This window comes from Pristiophorus japonicus, chromosome 7, assembly GCF_044704955.1.
Source record: "Pristiophorus japonicus isolate sPriJap1 chromosome 7, sPriJap1.hap1, whole genome shotgun sequence".
NCBI lineage: Eukaryota > Metazoa > Chordata > Chondrichthyes > Pristiophoridae > Pristiophorus > Pristiophorus japonicus.
Genome location: NC_091983.1, coordinates 81,009,408 through 81,029,107, shown reverse-complemented (window position 1 = coordinate 81,029,107; position 19,700 = coordinate 81,009,408). Strand labels below are relative to the sequence as shown.

At 48.0% G+C, this 19,700-nt stretch overlaps 1 protein-coding gene across 3 annotated transcripts in view; it reads right to left on the bottom strand.

Annotated features, from left to right (window-relative positions):
- The window catches only part of LOC139267174 (protein LYRIC-like), a 133,942-nt gene that overhangs the window by 57,123 nt on the left and 57,119 nt on the right, over nucleotides 1-19,700 (bottom strand). For all 3 annotated transcript variants that reach the window (XM_070885096.1, XM_070885098.1, XM_070885097.1), the window contains exons 5-6: nucleotides 15,242-15,487; nucleotides 2,362-2,436 (exon numbers count right to left, since the gene is read on the bottom strand). In XM_070885096.1, coding sequence (XP_070741197.1) covers nucleotides 2,362-2,436; nucleotides 15,242-15,487 — 321 coding nt within the window. The remainder of the gene's footprint in view (nucleotides 1-2,361; nucleotides 2,437-15,241; nucleotides 15,488-19,700) is intronic.

Sequence of the window (19,700 nt, the reverse complement as noted above, 5' to 3'; positions counted from 1 at the left end):
TAGTTAGGTTATTCTTTTACTCTATGCTCCTATTTATAAAGCCTAAAATGTTGTTGGCCTTTTTATGACTTTACCTGTGCATTCACTTTCAGGGAATTATGTATTTGTATCCCTAGGTCTTGCTGTTCATCTCCAGCCTTCAGTGTCTTTCCATTGAGCATTCCTTGTTTTCTTTCCCCAAAAGAAATTACTTCACACTGAACCACATTAAAATGCATCTTTCACCTGTCTACCTATTCAACCAACCTGAATGTGTGTTCCTGAAGTATTTTACAGTTATCCTTGCTGTTCCACCAAAGCCCCTACTTTTGTCTCATCAGTAAATTGCAAGGTTATGCTCCCCATGCCCAAGCCAAAATCATTTATGTATACCAAGAACAAGTCACCCCAGCACTAACCTCTGAAGTACATCATTTGTAGCTCTTCTCCAATCTTGATTGACACCCATTTACCCTAATTCATGGGCTCAAGTTTCGGCCTGAGTTGCTCCTATTTTTTTGGAGCAACTAGTTTAGAATGGAGCATCTTAGAAATTGCAATTCTCGGCATTTAGTTTGCTCCAGTTCTATTGAGTTAGAATAGTTTCATTGTAGAACAGATTTTGTTTTTCAAAAGGGGGCGTGTCCAGCCACTTTCGCCTGTTTTGCAGGTTTAGGCAGTGAAAGCTTACTCCAAACTAATTTAGAATGAAGTAAGTGTAGATTTTTGTACGCTCAGAAAAACCTTGCCTACACTTATCAGGCGTAGGAAACGAGAGATTGGGGGAGGGGGGGGGGGGTTTACAAACATTAAACACTTCACTTTTACAAATAAAGAGCCATCATCAATAATAAATGATAAATAAATCAATAAATCAACCAATAAATCAATCCCCCCAAAAAAAATCAATTAATAAATAAAAGATTAACTTTCTACTCACCTACTGCAGCACCGGGAGCCCTCCAACAGCGTGCTGGGATGGGGCCCCCCCAGTGTCTGTCTCTCTCTATCTCGGTCAGTGTCACTCTCTGTTTCTGACAGCGAGGGATGGGGGAGGAAAGAGAGGTGGGTATGGGGGAAGAGAGAGGAGGGGAGGGGGTGGAGGAGGAGGAGGGAGAAGAGGGGAGAGGGAGGGGGAGAGAGGGAGGGGGGAGAGGGAGGGGGGGAGAGGAGGGGAGAGGGAGGGGGGGAGAGGAGGGGACAGGGAGGGGGGGGAGAGGAAGGGCTGAATGGGAGGGAGGGGGCTGCTGAATGGGAGAGAGGAAGGCTGAACGGGCCCCGCCGCCAGGCTGCCACGATGGACTTCGGGCGTGGCCTGCCCCCAGAGAGATGCCGGGTGGGTGGGCCCCACCGCCGCCGCCGCCGAGATAAGATGTGGCAGGCCACTCGGCCCGGTATAGGGGCGACGTCCCTTTGGCCAGGGATAGGGTCGTCGCCCGGAGACAGGCCGCACTGGGAGGGCCATGAGCTACTGCGCATGCGCGCAGCTGCCGGCAGTTTCTGGCACAGGGCTGTAGCTCCGCCTCCAGCAGCTCCTGCTGCGCTGCTCCGATCTGGAAACGGCCCACAGATGTCGGAGAATCGCGAGGTAAGTATTTGGCGCAATTCTTGTTCTGCAAATAAGGCGGGCCTCTCCGATGTGCACCGTTCTAGCGGGGGTCCGAAACTTGAGCCCTTTGTTTCCTATCTGCCAGTCTATTTTCTATCAAAGTTGCTACATTTCCTCTGATAGTACAAGCCTGAATTATTCTAGCAAGCCTCTTGTTGGAAACCTTCTGAAAATCCATTCGCACTACAATTGTCTTGTGCCCATTTTATATGAGCAAGGTGCACGCTGGGGGAAGAGCCTTGGCCAGGCTCGTTACATTCAACGCAGGACCCAATTTAAATCATTTGCCTATAGAAATGTGAGCTTTCCTTGGCAGCATTGATTCTTTGCTCTGCTCAAAACTGCACATTGGAAAATTGGGCCCACAAAGTTCGGGGTGCAATTTTTCAATCCACGCTTTCTACCAGCAAGGCTCTGTGCTACAGGTGGAGTCTTGGAAAATGGGGGCTGGTAGTAAATACACGTGTGATAAGTTATTAAAAACAACAAGTATTCTGTGTGGTGCTACGGCAGAAAAGTCCTCCGTGGAGTCCTGCATCACATGCCACTTTTTTAATACAGAAACCCATGACAACAAACAGTAAGGCTGCTGTTGATGCTATTTATTAAAATTTCAAAATCCATTATCCTCCCAACTCAAGTGTATTATTGTTCTATGATTTATTGGCTGCCATTCAGCATCCTCTATTTATAAAGCAGTTCAATGTAGCTCACTACTGGCAAGGAACTTAACTGAAAGTAGTGCGTAGACAGGAGAATTCTCTGCCACTTACTTGCTTCAGGAGGATCAGGAAAGGCTCCAAAGGTCACAGGAGGGCTTTTTACACCTGCCTTGTTGTCCCATGTTCCTAAACACAAATCAGCAAGATCAATTCATGACAAAGCAACAAAACAGTTGCTTCTCAAATCACTGGGTGTGAGTTGGTTCATTCGAGTTGGAATACGAGTGCTTTTGAAAGGGCTGATTCCCCAATCAGGCATTCCTAGCATGCAAATTGCTCGCAGAAATTGCTGATCAGGAAATCCTGAGTTAGAAGCTCCTGATTAAATCAGGGCTGTGCCACTCATCATTTTCCCAACCAGCTCTCTCTGCGAACATAGTGCTCTGACATTCCTGCGCTTAGCGCCCCAGACCCGCCCCCGACAGGATGTGGAGCGCCTGACATTGCGATATGCAATTTTGCCCCCAAAGTTGTTATTGTCAGCAGTTTGTGTAACGGTCCTTATACACCTACGTCAGAAGACATTTGTCTTCTGTGGTTATCTTATATTATGGGCTCATAGCATGGAAACTGTTGGTTGACTGTGTCTGCCTATTGTGGAATGTGCAGGAGTTGTTAGGAGGTTGCTTGGCTTGGGGAAATCTATTGACATACAAGCACAAAAGCAGGCTCAAAGTTCCCGAAAAATAATGAGTGATTTAATGGGGCCGATTTTGAGCAAGGCCTCCGCCCCCCCAAGTGGCACCCAAAGTGCTGCCGATGGTCGCCGAGGTACCGGACAGTACTTTGGGCGGGATATTCGTTGCCGAGATCCCTCGAAGGTCGGCAGATGGCAAATGGATGACGTACGCCGCCAATCTGAGTGGCAGCGGGCAGAAGGTCTCATCCTCGGTGACAGAGACGCTTGCCGCCCAAGTGCCGCCGAGGATGGAGTCGGGCCCACAGAGGGTTGAAGAACTGAAAAAAAACGGCAAAAAATTAAAAAAAACTATTGGAAGACCTTCAGGGGACTCCATCCAGGTAAATCGCTGTGAAAATTTAAAAAAAATGTTCACTAACCTTTTTTTCAGGTTCTTCATACTTAGTCGGGAATGGTCCATTGCCATTCTGGCGCCGACTCCCGCACGCATCAATATGGGAGCTCAGCGGACGGGAGCTCAGTTGCGCCACTCGGCCGTCCGCTGATGTCAGCGGGCGGTTCCCAGCGGCTCTCCCCTCCTGCCCGCTCCAGGCCACCTTGAAAGTAGCACTGGGCGGATCTGCAAGAGCAATGTCGCCGGCAGTCGGCGGTGAGTTGATGAATTTCGGCCCCAACGTATATAAGGCAGACGTAAAGCAGAGAACAATAGAACGTTCTCAGAGTGAAACTGGACACACTCGCGTGTTGCCACAAGGCGATTCAAGATCGACCACCTCAAAACCTTGTAGGTTTGGACAGATTATTTTGCTATGCTATCAGTAAAATCTTTGTATTTTAATCCTTTATTTCTTGTATTGTAGCTTTTTTTATAACTGTAATAAAACATTTAGGCTGAGAAATCCACGAACATGTGAAAACCGGCAGGCCACTGTGGGTAAAGATTAACTAGAGCCTGTAAGAGTGCAGTCAGCACCGTTATTTTAGTATTGCCTGCTGATTTAAATGATTGCAGCGCAGAACCTACCGTGCAACACGCTGTTTCAGGCAGTGTGCTCAGCAGGAGGCCCAATGTAGCGTGGCCATAGTGTCCGTGGAACGAGGCAGCGTTTTCTTAAAGCTAGACTGTCATTTTGTAAGCAGTCTCAAACCCTTAAAGGGGAACTGCCTTTTAAAATTAAAAAAAATAATCATTTAAAAATAGGCAGTCTTTAGCCCTTAGAGCACAACTGCCTTCTGAAAAAAAAATTCTAAATAATTCCAAAATGGCAGTCTTCAGCTCTTGACGCTGAACTGCCTTCTGTATGTAAATAAAATGGTGAAAGTGCTTCAGCACTAACAAATGGCTCAACAAGCCACAGAGAGGCTGCCCAGAATCTCGCACGCAGATCTCCAGCTATTTCCAGGCGGAATCTCCTCTCTCGGTTATTCTGGACGCACAAATCCCTACCCCAATCTTTTATTACTCTTCGACCTTCCTACTCTCCTGCCGCAGTCCCAGGCTTGACTCTCTCCTAGATAAGTCTTCAGATTCCCTCTGTGCCTCTCTTGGCATCCTACAAAAGGCCCATTGAGGCACTCGTCGCTGCCTCCTTACGAGCAACAACCCCAACCGTCCCCATCCAACTCTCTCGTCGACCTTCACACCCACCGTGCCCACTGGGGGCTAATCTTGCCAATCTCCTTCCCGTCCAACTCACCCCATCCCAGCACTGACCCTATGAACACTGGCAGTGGGGCAGCCATCACCGACCCTCTCCGCATCTCCCTTCAGAATGTCTGTTTGCTTGCGAACAAGGCCCTTCCGATCCATGAGCTTATCATGGATGATGGCATGACATCATGGCCCTGACGGAAACCTGGTTGAGGGGCGATGACACCTTAAGCTTAAATGAAGCCTCCCCACCTGACTATACCTTCCACCACATGCCCTGCTCAGACTGCCCTGATGGCGGTGTGGCTCTAATCAGGAAATCACAGCTTGGTCTGTCCCCCGACTCCTCCGGCACTTTCCCCTCCTTTGAGCATCTCCCCCTATTCTACCCCTCTCACCTCTCATTTAAAATTCTTGTTCTCTACCACCCACCCAAGTACCATAAAAATGTTATTACTGATATTTCTTCACTACTTTCCTCCCTCGGCCTCTGCACCGAATGACTTCTCATCTTCGGTGATTTCAACCTCCATTTCAATTCACCATGCTCTCTCCTTTGAGTTCACGAGCCTCTTGTCCTCACTTAATCTCTCCCTCCATGTAAACTCCCCAACCCATATTCATGGCCAATCCCTCGACTTTGCCATCTCTCGTGGCCTCGCTACTCCCATCGTGTCAATCGCACTCCACCCACATCCTCCTTGTATCCCCCCCAATCTATCTCTGTGTCCGCCCCTGGAAAAATCTCTCTCACAACTGCCCTTATCAACTCCCAACTGTCCGGCGTTTGGCCCGCCGTTCACCATGACATCTCTGCTCCATGGCCACCGATCTGCTCAATCGCACCCTCACCACGACCTTTGATGCCCTAGTCCCTGTTAAAACAATTACTCTCTCTCACCCTGGCCATTCCCTCTGGTACAGCCCTGATCCTCGCTCCCTTAAGTCCAAGACTTGAACAGAAATGGCGGACAACTGGTTTGGCCCTTCACCGCCGGGTCTGGCTGGAACACGTAAAGCATTATTGGGTACCAAAATCGCTCACTATTCCAGAATCATTCTGGAATGTAAAGATAAAGCCCGGCTTGTATTCTTCATTGCTAAGCAACTTTTTAAACCCCCCTTCCCAGTCTCCACCCTCACCTCCAACAATAAATGTGAGGAGCTCATGGACTTCTTTGTCTCTAAGGTTCAGATCATCAGTTCAGCCGCCTCTGCCGCTTCCCTACCTTGCCCAAGCCCACCGGGCCAAACTTCCCCGAAGGAAGCCCCCTGCCCTAGCCCTGATCTCATATCTTTCTCCAGTTTCTCTCCAATCTCTCCTCATGACCTTTTTGAGCTCATCCTGTCCATGAGACCCACTTCCTGCTCCCTTGACCCTATTCCCACCAAACTGCTGACCATCCAACTTCCATTTCTGGCTCCCATGTTAGCTGACATTGTTAACGGGTTCTGTCCCCTCAGGTACTGTCCCCTCTTTCCCTCAAGTTTGCCGTAATCACCCCTCTCCTCAACAAACCAACCCTCGATCCCTCTGTCCTTGCAACCTACCGCCCCATCTCCAACCTCCCTTTCCTCTCCAAAGTCCTTGAACGTGTTGTCGCCTTCCAAATCCGTGCCCAGCTTTCCTGCAAATCCATGTTTGAAACCCTCCAATCCGGTTTCCGTGCCTGTCCCAGAACCGAAATGGCTTTCATCAATAACAAGAATATAAGAAATAGGAGCAGTAGGCCATTTGGCCCCTCAAGCCTGCTCCGCCATTCAATAAGATCATGGCCTCACTTCCCCGCCCGCTCCCCATAACCCTCGACTGCTTATCATTCAAAAATCTGTCTATCTCCACCTTAAATATATTCAAAGACCCAGCCTCCATAACTCTCTGGGGAAGAGAATTCCAAAGATTCACAACTCCTGAGAAGAAATTCCTCCTCATTTCTGTTTTAAATGGGCAACCCCTTATTCTGAAACTATGCCCCCTAGTTCTTGATTCCCCCACGAAGGGAAACATCCTCTCTGCATCTACCCTTTCAAGCCCCTCAGAATCCTATGTTTCAATAAGATCACCTCTCATTCTTCTAAACTCCAATATAGGCCCAACCTGCTGAACCTTTCTTTATATAACCCTCTCATCTCAAGAATCAACATCGTGAACCTTCTCTGAACTGCCTCCAATGCAAGTATAGCCTCCAGGTATGGTCTTATAATGCCCTGTACAGTTAGACTTCCCTACTTTTATACTCAATACCCCTTGCAATAAAGGCCAACACTCCATTTGCCTTTCTGATTACTTACAGTCACAAATGACATCCTTTGTGACTGTGACAAAGGCAAACTATCCCTCCTTGTCCTTCTTGACTTATCTGTAGCCTTTTACACGGTTGACTACTGTATCCTTCTCCAAGGCCTCTCCACTGTTGTTCAGCTTGGTGGGACTGCACTTGCCTGGTTCCATTCTTCCCTATCAAATTGTAGTCAGAGAATCACCTACAACGGCTTCTCTTCCCACTTTTGCATTGTAACCTCTGGTGTCCCCCAAGGATCTATCCTTGGCCCCGGCTATTTCTCATCTATTTGTTGCCCCTTGGAAACACAGAATCACTTTCCACGTGTATGCTAATGACACCCAGCTCTACCTCACCACCACTTCTCTCGAATCCTCCACGGTCTCAATTGTCAGACTGCTTGTTCGACATCCAGTTCTGGATGAGCAGAACTTTTCTCCAATTTAATATTGGGAAGACCGAAGCCATTGTTTTCAGTCCCCACCACAAACTCCGTTCCCTAGACACTGACTCCATCCCTCTCCCCAACTCCTGTCTGAGGCTGTACCAGAATGTTTGCAATCTTGGTGTCATATTTGACCCCGAAATGAGCTTTCAACCACATATCCGCAGCATAACTAAGACCGCTTATTTCCACCTCCGTAACATCACCCGTCTCCGCCCTTGCCTCAGCTCATCTGCTGCTGAAGCCCTCATCCATGTTTTTATCATGTCTGGACTTGATTATTCCAACGCACTCCTGGCTTGACTTCCACATTCTACCCTGCGTAAACTAGAGATGATCCAAAACTTGGCTGCCCATGTGCTAATTCGCACCAAGTCCCGCTCACTCATCACCCCTGTGCTCACTGAACAACCTTGACTTCTGGTTAAGCAACGCCTCGATTTCAAAATTCTCATCCTGATTTTCAAACCCCTCCATGGCCTCGCCCCTTCCTAGCTCTGTAATCCCCTCCAGCCCCACAACCCTCCCCCCTCCCCCCACTCCCCAGAAATGTCTGCGCTCCTCGAATTCTGCCCTCCTGAGCATCCCTGATTGTAATCGCTCAACCATTAATGGTCGGCCTTCTATTGCCTAGGCCCCAAGCTCTGGAACTCCCTGCCTAAACCTCTCCGCCTCTCTATCCTCTTTCAAGACGCTTCCTAAAACATATCTCTTTGACCAAGCTTGGTCACCTAATTTCTACTTAGGCGCTCGGTATCAAATGTTTATCGCATAATACTCCTGTGAAGCGCCTTGGGATGCTTCTCTATGTTAAAGGCACTTTATAAATAGGATGCATCTATTTGTACTAACTGAAATGCAGCCGTTTCTCTAATTGGCTCTCCAAACCTATTGCTGATTGCGCCCCTTGGAGGATAAGCAACACCCTGAAGTTCTTCTGGAATTTGTAACTGGAACCGCCCAGCCCAAGTTCTGAGTGAATTTCCAATTTGTAATTTGATCCATTTCAATTTCAGAAGTCACAGAGGATAGATCTCCCCAAAAGCCACCAAGTTCCAGCTGAATTCCATTACCCCAGTGTAAGTGCATCCCTCCCTGTTGTGTCCTTGGATGCTCTAGTAATGACTCCACGAGGCAAAGTGTTGTACTTGAACTGTAGTGACCGTAGTTCTTTATTCGTTAACTCCAGAATGAGGATCACACCTGGTGGCCTGCCTTTTATACAAGGCCAGGCATACCTGTACAGGTAACCTACAAGTCTCCCACTGCTGTGCCCTCTGGTGGCACATCTTGTGATAGTACCAACAGTAGCCATGCAGGATACATGACATCACTCTCCCCTAAGCCTTTAGTGCAAATCGCCTCTGCATTGACTGCTCTCTGGGCTTAGCTTTATCTGGGCTCTATCTGGTTGACGCTTGGCAGGTAGTTTCAATCTTTGGGTGAGTGGTGGGTGCAGTAGAGTGCTGGTGGTTGCTCCATTCCCCTCCCCCCCCACTCCACCCACCCCACAAATAGATTATGCCAAAGACTCATTACATTCATATACATTCAAGTTCAGAAAGACAAGTTTGCATTACATTTGTGGTTCTGTTGTGAGACAAGTACGTTAGACAAACTAGTTCCAGAAGTGCTGGATGGTGTCCCTGCAGTCTGGTGGCGGCGCAGTGCCCAGTGCTGGCAGTGGGAACCCAGCTGGCTCAAGTTGCCTGCTCTTGGGGCTGTTGCCGTGGTTCCTAGCATCGGGCAGGTTCACAGATGCCTGTGACCTCCCTGTCCTTTCTTTGCATCCTGGGTCGCTGCTGCTCCCTGAGGAGCTGTCATCTAGCAGTGCACAGGGAACTGCTGACTCGTTAGTCTGGGCGCTGTTTGGTTTGGGATCCTGGCTGGTCCCGGTCCCCTTTGGGGGGGGGCTGTAGCGGATGACCCTTCGTTTCCGGGTATGGCCTTGGTGGTGATGGGGTCTGGGGGCTGCGCCTTAGCACAGTTTGCTCTTTCAGGCTCTTGGCGGTTGGTACCATCAGGTGCCTGAGAGGTGGAGCCGATCAGGGGCAGGGTATCGACACCGGTGCCATTGCCCTCCTGAGATCGCTTGCTCTGCAGCTCCTGTGTATTGGCTGCTTGTGGCCACAGTCCATGGTGCATCACTCTGGTCCCAGGGATGCAGGCTACAGCATTGGGTAGCTCGATGGACCTGTGTGCTCCCCATGGGTGTCTGCCCGCTGCATTGGTTGCGTGCAGTTGAAATCTTACATCGCACAACTTTTCATTATTTATTGTGGAAACTCTGTAGCTCCGATCGCGACGGCGCGACTTTTCCTTGCTGGTTGCATGTACATAATTCTGATCAATTACACATTTTACATGATCGCGCGACTTTTCCTTGCTTATTGTATGTACACAACTCTGATCGTCAGTTACACATTTTATCTCTAACTTACAGTTGCTATTACATTGCTTGAGTATGTGGAACTCTCCCTTTAATTGTAGTGGGTTGCAGGCCTCCTTTAAGAGAGCCTTGGTTTCTTTACCCCAATCCTCTTCTCCGTTTGGTGCCAAGAGTTGCTCCATCAGCGCTGCACCTCGTGGTCTGGCCGTTGCCATCTTTTTCTTCAGCGCCTCACCTCGTGGTTTGGGCACCATCTTTCCTCCATCCACGGTGTAGACTGCAGTGATCCTCTTCTTCTCGAGTTCTGCCACCGAAGCTGGGACGTCGCCTTTGGATCCGATTTTCTTCCTCCGGCGTCCTGTCACTGGAGCCTGGAAGGTGCGTTCAGGTTGTCTCAGCTGGATCATCTCCACGCGGTCATGCTGAGCGGTCTGTGCCTCGGGTACTGTGCTGGCCTGCTCTCTGATGCCGGGTCCACCCTCAAGTGAGGGCTTGCTGTGCCTCTGAACGCAGAGGACGTCGATCGCTGGAGGGGTGAAGTCTTCCCACTTCCAATGGATCTTCTCCATCCATCTTCTGCAACAATCCACAGAGGTAACTTGTGCACTGCACCATCATGGAGTACCTTACCATTCGCACTACCAACGACTGGGATAAGTTCATTTGGGTATGTGCGCAGCTTTGCCTGAACCGGGACCAACTTGGGTCGTTCAGCTTGCTTGTCCCATAGCCTCTCAAAGGCTCCTTGATTCATTACTGGCTGGCTCGCCCCCGTGTCCATGAAGAATGGAATGCCATCTATCTCGACTTCCATTCTCAACGGGGAACACTCGGTGATGCAGGTAAACATGCTATATACCTCATCGTGGGGCTGAGCTGCCTCTCTGCCATAGTTTCATAATTCGCGCTGGATTCATGGCCATCTGCAGACTCCTCATCGACACAGTGAATCATATTTCTCTTACACATTTACTGGAGGTGGCCCTTTGTGCTGCAGCCTTTGCAAACATAGGTTTTTAAAATGGCATTGGTGAGCCCTGTGATTCCCTCCACAATGCCAGCATGGAGTTACTCGATTAGTCCCCCTCGGCAGACTCTGAATTAAGGGACTCGGGGGCCAGTTCGCTCTCTCCCGAGAGGGTTCGCGTTCTACAATTCAGCCTCTAAAAGGTGCCACTCGGTGCACAGTACCTGCCGGGTTTGAGTCCTGAGGATGAGTCATCTGCCCAGAACCACAGGTCGAGGTCGTGAATGCCTGGCTCACAGAAATGGCCATCTGCAGTGTGACTGTGGTATCCGCCAACAGCAGCTTATGAAGGCCCGATTCCAATGACAAAAATGTCCCGCAGCGCTTCGTTGAGGTGGTTGCCGAAATCACATGATGCCGACAGCCTCCTGAGGTCTGCAGCGTATTTCGCGATTTCCTGGCCTTCGGTGGGTGTAGAACCGGTGTCTGGCTGTGAGGATGCTCTCCTTGGGCTTGAGTTGCTCATGGATCAGGATTACGAGCTCCTCTTACATCTTGGTCGTTGTCTTCGTTGGTGCCAGCAAATCCCTGACGAGGCCATAGATGGTGGGCCCACAACTGGTTAGCAGGATAGCTCTGTGTGGCCGGGTCGTCTCCTGCCAGGTCGTTTGCGGTGAAGAAATGGTCGAGCCTCTCCACAAAGGCGTCCCAATCATCACCATCGGCGAACTGCTGCAACATATCAAGAGTAGCCATTTTCGCGTGAAAGTTCGTAATCTCGTCGTCAATTGTTGTGTCCTTGGATGATCTAATAATCACTCCACGAGTACTTGAACTGTAGTGACCTTAGTCCTTTATTCGTTAACTCCAGAGTGAGGATTACACCTGGTGGCCTGCCTTTTATACTAGGCCAGGCACACCTGTACAGGTAACCTACAAGTCTCCCACTGCTGTGCCATCTGGTGGCACACCTTGTGATAGTACCAATAGCCAGGTAGGACACATGACACATGCCCAGCTGAAGTCCATTACCCCAGCGTAAGTGCATCCCTCTGCCAGCTGAAGACCCTTACCCAAGCGCAAGACCTTACCCCCCCCGCATAGATGGGGCATTGTGTGCAGATTGTTAACATGTTTATTGGGTATGAAGTGAATAATGTCAGTGTCGTGACTTCTGGATTTCATCCACCCAAACGATGTCCTTTGTCACACACACACCGAGATTGCACGCACCAGGGGATAGGAAGAACATGATCCATTTTCTCTGAGTTCCCTCTCTCCCCTCCGATTTCCGATGCCCCCCCACGCCCCTTCCCCCTCCTCTGGCTCTCTCTCTCTCTCTCTCCTCCTGTCCAAGCTCGCTTGCAGTCTCCCCCCCCCAAGCTCTCTCTCTCTGCTCCCCCTCACCCCCCCCCCCCCCCCCAAGCTCTCGCTCCCCGCTTCTCGCTCTCCCCGCCTGCCGCCCGCTCTCCCCGGCACTGCGGGAGGCTGTGTTGCCCCCAACACCTGGCTCCAATGCCCAAATAAAGTTTCATGACCTCAGACCAGTGGTCAAGGCCACTGAATGCATCTTCAAAAGCCGTCTCTTACCAGTTGAACCACTAACCTCACACACTGCTTAATGCACAACCTCCCAACCATCACTCACCTACCAACAATCTCTACCATATGCAAGGCACACCTCACATTCCTAACTTCACCTCATTCCCTTGGAGGAGACGATGCTGGCCATTCTTATCAGGGTCATGGCTTGAGTCCTTGGTCAGCGGCGGGGCTGAATGAATATAAGATGCTGGTATACTCATACGTTATCCTCCTTCTCACATCCCACTTCCTCCTCATCCCGCAATCTCTTCTGATGTACAAGCTGCACATGGTGTAAGTATGCATCTCTTGATTGCCCACCTTCCCCTCACCACAACCCTATCCTTGTACCGTCCTTATTTTGGACACCCAAGAAATCCATCCTGCCCAGCCAGTGGTTGACCAAGAAGAGGGAGAGGAGAATGAAGAAGAAGAAGAAGAAGAAGAAACACCGTCACTTGTTTTCACACTGCCAGCTACCAGTTTCTCAAGGTTGTCCTACAAGGTCATCTGCAGCGTCCCCCACTGGGACAAATGTTGAAAGGGGAATTGGGGTTACGGTCACTGGTACCGCAGATGGATGATTCCATCCTGGATATCTCGGCCAGAATGATGCTGTCTGGGTTGCATCCTTCCTTCTGCTTCCTCCTCTTCTGAAGCTTTTAAAACATTTGTTCATGGAATATGTGCATCACTGGCAAGGCCAGCATTTATTGTCCATCCCTAACTGCCCATGAGAAGGTGGTGGTGATCCGTCTTCTTGAACGGCTGCAGGCTGTGTGGTGAAGTTACTCCCAGAGTGCTGTTAGGGAAGGAGTTCCAAGGATTTTGACACTGTGACAATGAAGGAACGATGATGTATTTCCAAGTCAGGATGGTGTGTAACTTGGAGGGGGGACTTGGATGTGATGGTGTTCCCATTTGCCTGCTGCCCTTGCCCTTGTCCTTCTAGGTGGTAGAGGTCGCAGGTTTGGGAGGTGCTGACGAAGAAGCCTTGATGAGTTGCTGCAGTGCATCTTGTAGATGGTACACACTGTAGCCATGGTGCGCCGGTGATGGAGGAAGTGAAAGTTGAAGGTGGTGGATGGGGTGTCAATCAAGCAGGCTGCTTTGTCCTAGATGGTGTCGAGCTTCTTGAGTGTTGTTGGAGCTGCACTCATCCAGGCAAGTGGAGAGTATTTCATCACACCCGTATTTTGTGCTTTGTAGATGGTGGAAAGGCTTTGGGGAGTCAGGAGGTGAGAAACACACTGCAGAATACCCAGCCTCTGATCAGCTCTTGTTGCCACAGTATGTTTATGGTCAATGGTGACCTCCTGGATATTGATGGTGGGGGATTAGGTGATGGTAATGCAGTTGAATGTCAAGGGTCGGTGGTTAGACTTTCTCTTGCTAGAGATGATCATTGCTTGGCACTTGTGTGGCACGAATGTTACTTGCCACTTATCAGCCTGAATGTGTTCCAGGTCTTGCTGCATGCGGACACGGCTGCTTCATTATCTGAGGAGTTGCGAATGGAACTGAACACTGTACAATCATCAGTGAACATCCCCACTTCTGACCTTATGATGGAGGAAAGGTCATTGATGAGGCAGCTGAAGATGGTTGGGCCTTGGACACAGCCCTGAGGAACGCTTGCAGCGATATCCTGGGGCTGAGATAATTGGCCTCCAACCACCACAACCAGCTTCCTTAGTGCTAGGTTTGACTCAAGCCAGTGGAGAATTTTCCCCGATTCCCTCTTCTGCTTCTTCCGCTTCCCCCTGTGAGAAGCTTGTCTGCTTTTCTGTCTCTGCTTCATCTCCATGTGCCCCCCAGGACTGTGAGCAAGTGGTCTTCTCAAAGGCAAAATACTGCAGATACTGGAAATCTGAAATAAAAGCAGAAAATGCTGGAAATACTCAGCAGGTCAGGCAGCATCTCAACCTGAAACATTAACTCTGTTTGTCTCTCCACAGATGCTGCCTGATCTGCTGAGTATTTCCAGAATTTTGTGTCTTCTCAGAAGCCTTACTTTACTATCCAAAGCCTTGCGAGTATCCACCAGCACTCCCTGCACACTTTAATAAAGTTTTAAATATATTGCTCCAAGCCGTTACTCCAATAAAATATATTTTTTAATCAGTCCAAGAGCTGAAATCCACACTTACTTAAAGGATTTGTGTGTCCCTTTAAGAAGCCTGACAGTGTCTCTGCAGGGCCGCTACACACGCTTTTCCATGCCTAGTTAGGGCAGGGTGTTATGGTGTGCAGTGACGTCCAAAATAACAGTGGTAGTATCAAATCAGGCGTTGCATGGAGATTGACATCACGATCTGCTCATTTGCATTTGAAAGGCCAGCGCCACCAATGGCATCGCTATGGCCCTCATTAAAATGGCAGCTGACGTGTCCTGCGCCGGAAGCAGGTGGAAGCGAGGCGGTCGTTATTTTTTCAACAAAACCGGCCTTAACAGCCTGTGCTACAACAGGTGTTCAAGGCTCCCGCTAGTCTTTTGAGTACCAAAGTACAAATCTAATATAAATAATTTACAGGACTTTATGAAAGTACCCAGGCCACAATTGTGCCATCTCTTGCTCTCCCCCATTGTGAGGTACCAGCTGGGCTGGTTTTGTCAGTTGCAGCCTCACGTCATATTTAATGTGGGTTAGGTCAATTCCTCTTCAGTGTTCCAACAAGGTGCTTTAACCCCAGCCTCAAGAGATTTCTCTGTACCAGTGTGAGATTTCCACATTCAACCCTCCTATGGACAATTTAATATTGCATTATGGATAGTTTTGTGCCTGGAATCAGACTAACTAGAAACCGTACTGAGACTACTCATACTTAGCTCACGTGGGCTCCTAATCCCCAGCACAAGGAGGCTTTTATCACATCAATTTATCTCACCTGTTTGGGCTGTCATTTTAATCTGCTGCATCATCCAGTCCCTAGCTCTTACTGCATTTAGAAAACAATTTTAAGGATACTGACCTATATTGGCAAAGATGTCCTGCTCAACAGAATCTGCAGTATCCCAGTCGACTCCACTGCTACTCAAGTCCTTCGACGTTACTCCCCAACCTGAGGTAGCCATTGGTTTGTCCGAGAGTCCCCAGACCACAGTGCTGGCATCTCCTCCCCCTGTGAACTGCCAACCGCTGGCTTTGTCAGTTGCCTCATTCCAGCTGGACATTGCCTCACCTAGAGAATCAGGTGGAGCATTCCATGCAATAGTCTCTGGAAAAAAATTAAAAGGCAATCGCAGGTTAAATATCATCTGCAATATTTGTCAGTCTCTTTTACAGTTATTTATAAAGCACCGTTATTCATGATTCAGTTCAAGGGACAGATTTATAATTTCAAAAAAAAATCACGTCTTCGCAGTGCATATCAAAGTGTGAATAAGTCAACTTAATGCCAACATGTAAATATTAAAGTTAAATCTGAGACATTGCATAGCTACAGATTTTCCATCATCACTGATGCTGCGATTGACTGGATCCCAGGAAAGCAACAGTAAAATAAGTATTCTCAGAATAATTCTTTGATTTGGCTTTGAGAGGTGGAAACCTGCTGCATGCTTGTGCCCTCATTCCTTATCTGACTGGCTGTTGAAAATCTCACACCTCAGATTTGCCCAGTATTGACAGACCTGCTCACTTTCTGCTTCATGGCCATTAAAATAATCTCTTGGGTTATTGAGTATTACCGCACAAGGAGATGGGAGCACAGAGAGCTGGATTTTCGGGCTTCTGCCAGGGCCCCGGAGGGGCGGCAATGGCGGTGGAAAGCTCTTCCGGCTGGAGGGCCAGCTTCCAGTGCCCCGCCAGGACTTTCGGTGCCAGCTTCGACGGGTCACAGAGCATTACCGCCCGGAAGAGGCGAGCCTGTGCGCAATGCCCCTGGTTGCGACAACAGCTTGATTTTTGGCCGCCGCCCAACCCTATGTGCTCCGTAGATCGCCCTGCTGGGAACGCCTGCGAAAGTGGGCGGTCCGAGCTGTAGCAGCTACAGTGAGGGAAGTAATGTCGACCTCGGGTAAGTGCGATTTATGTTGTGGTAGCGTGAGTTATTTATTGGGAATGTTTTTGGTGGGTTTTTTTTCAGGTTTTCTTTTGCCCCCCCCCAAGGCCTCTCTTACAGCACTCCAAGGCCGGCTGTTTAGCTCGGGACTTTTGCTTGCTCAGCCGGCCTAGCGTCCTAAGAGAAGTGTGTAATGCCTCCCTTAGCGCTCCACCCCACACTCAGGGCCCAGCTGATGAATTTTGCTGACTGAGGCGCAAACTGTTCCTGGTGCAAACTTTACCGCCCCACCGCCCCGAAGTGAGCAGAACTGAAAATCCAGCCCAAAAAGTATGGGTTTTTAGCTTCAAAAATATAACAACTGGGGCAGGATATTTAGGAGTATTTAAGCTTTCAAGCTGATTTATGATCTTTGCCAGTTTTTAGAAATTATATGATCTACAGCTATGGGAAAATGGAAAACTTATGACTAGCCACAAATGAGAGGTGTGTGTGTGTAAGAAAGGAGGGGAAAAAAAAAATCAGGAAACTGCAGACCTGCCAGTTTAATGTCAGTTGTGGGGCAGTTACTGGGCTCTGTCATCAGAGACAGACTGACTGAGCATTTGAACTAGTTTGAGCTGATCAAAAAGTGTCAGCATGGATTTGTGAATGGTAGGTCATGGCCGCCTAATCTCGTTGACTTTTTTGAGGATGTCATTAACATGGAGGACAAGGAAGCGTCTATGGACTTCCAGAAGGCATTTGATCACGAGAGATTATAAGCAAAAATAAAAGCGTTACAAAGGGATATTGACAGATTAAGTGAATGGGCAAAACGGTGGCAAATGGATTTCAATGTAGGCAAATGTGAGGTCATCTACTTTGGACCTAAAAAGGATAGAACAGGGTACTTTCTAAATGGTGAAAAGCTAAAAACAGTGGAGGTCCAAAGAGACTTGGGGATCCAGGTACATAGATCATTAAAATGTCATGAACAGGTACAGAAAATAATTAAAAAGGCTAATGGAATGCTCGTGTTTATATCTGGAGAACTAGAATACAAGAGGGTAGCAGTTTTGCTGCAGCTATACAAAACCCTAGTTAGACCACACCTGGAGTACTGTGAGCAGTTCTGGACTTACGAAGGATATATTGGCCTTGGAGGGTGTGCAGCGTAGGTTTACCAGGATGATACCCGGACTTCAAGGGTTAAGTTATGAGGAGTGATTACACAAATTAGGGTTGTATTCACTAGAATTTAGAAGATTAAGGGGTGAACTGATCAAAGTTTTCAGGATATTATGGGGAATGGATGGGTAGATAGAGAGAGAAACTATTTCTGCTGGTTGGGGATTCTAGGACAAGGGAGCAGAGTCTAAAAATTAGAGCTAGACCTTTCAGGAATGAAATTAGGAAACACTTCTACACAAAGAGGGGGTAGAAGTTTGGGAATCTCTTCTGCAAATGGCAATTGATGCTAGATCAACTGTAAATTTTAAATTGGAAATTGATAGCTTTTTGTTAACCAAAGTTATGAAGGGATATGGGCCAAAGGTGGTATATGGAGTTAGGTCACATATTAAACATGATCTCACTGAATGGCAGAATAGGCTTGAGGGGCTCAAGGCATACTCCTGTTCCTTTGTTCCTATGCAGAATTGGAAGTAACCTTGTAACATGGGAGATAGGACACAGAGAGTGGAGATAAAGTAAATGTACTCTGATTGGCGGGATGTGACAAGTGATGTTCCCAGGGATATGTACTGGGGCCTCAGCTTTTCACCATATATATCAATGACTTGGATAAAGGACTAGAGAGTTGTATGTCCAAGTTTGCAGAGGCAGAGAAAGTTTTGTAGGAAGAGATGGAAGTTACAATGGGACATAGATAGATTATATGAGTGTGCAAAGCTTTGGAGTTCAGTGTGGGGAAGTGTGATGACATCCCCTTTGGATCCAAGAAATACAAATCACCGAGTATTTTTTTTAATGACGAGAGACTAGGAAATGTGGAGGAGCAAAGGTGTCCGGGTGCACAAATCACTAAAAACTAGTGCACATGTACAAAAAGTAATCAAAAAAGCTAATGGAATGTAGGTCCTTATATCAATGGGCCTGGAATACAAAGGGGATGCTTTGGTAATACAAAGCATCCATCAGACTCCATCCAGACTACTGCGATCAGTATTGGGCACTGCACCTCATGAAGGATATAATGGTTTTGGAGGGGGTACAACGCAGATTCAGCAGAATAATACCAGGGCTTAAAGGATCAAATTAGGAAATTGCATAAACTTGACTTGTATTTCTCTGAGGTTAGAAGGTTGAGGGGTGATCTAATTGATGTGTTTAAAATGAAAAAAGGATTCGATAGAGTAGATACAGAGAAACGAATTCCTCTGGTGGGGTAATTCAGAGCAAGGGTTAATAATCTTAAAATTAGAAAGTGAAATCAAGAAGCACTTTTTCACACAAACATTAGTGGAAATGTGCAACTCTCTCCCCCAAAAGACTTGATTAATTGAAATGTTCAAGACTGAGATTGACAGATTTTCATTAGGGAGGGGTATTAAGGGATATAGATCAAAAGCAAGTAAATTGAGTTGAGGTACAGATCAACCATGATTTAGCTGAATGGCAGAACAGGTTCAAGGGACTGAATGGTCTACTCCTGCTCCTATGTTCGTGTGTGTAAATCTGACTGCAACTAAATATGATTGGTTACACTTTGAATAACAGCAGTCAATACTCTGCTGTATTTATTTTACAGTTGCAGTGTTCAACACATTTTTCTATCAACACAGATGTACAACAGTACTTTTTGAATTATTTTCCTAAGTAATTTTCCCCCCTTCCCCTTTTTTTGCCATCCAACAACTGTAACTTAGAGAGTAAGTGGGCTACCTCATGCCAGATCATGCACTCCTCTCTAATCTAAGGAATCGGAGGTGCATGAGAACAGTTTAGAGTTAAGACTTCTCTGAAGTCACCTGACCTCCAGTCAAGACTTGCTTACAGCGACATGGCCTCAATTTTGAATAATAAAAACAGAGAGCGAAATGTTAAGTATCTGTTAAAACTTTCAGTGACACAAAGCTATATTTAGGTACAAACAAACAAGAATCATCATCATCATCATCATAGGCAGTCCCTGAGAATCGAGGAAGGCTTGCTTCCACTCCTAAAGTGAGTTCGTTGGTGGCTGAACAGTCCAATACGAGAACCACAGTCCCTGTCACAGGTGGGACAGATAGTTGTTGAGGGAAGGAGTGGATGGGACTGGTTTGCCGCATGCTCTTTTCGCTGCCTGCGCTTGATTTCTGCATGCACTCGGTGATGAGACTCGAGGTGCTCAGCGCCCTCTTGGATGCACTTCCTCCACTTAGGGCGGTCTTGGGCCAGGGACTCCCAGGTGTCATTGGGATGTCGCACTTTATCGGGGAGG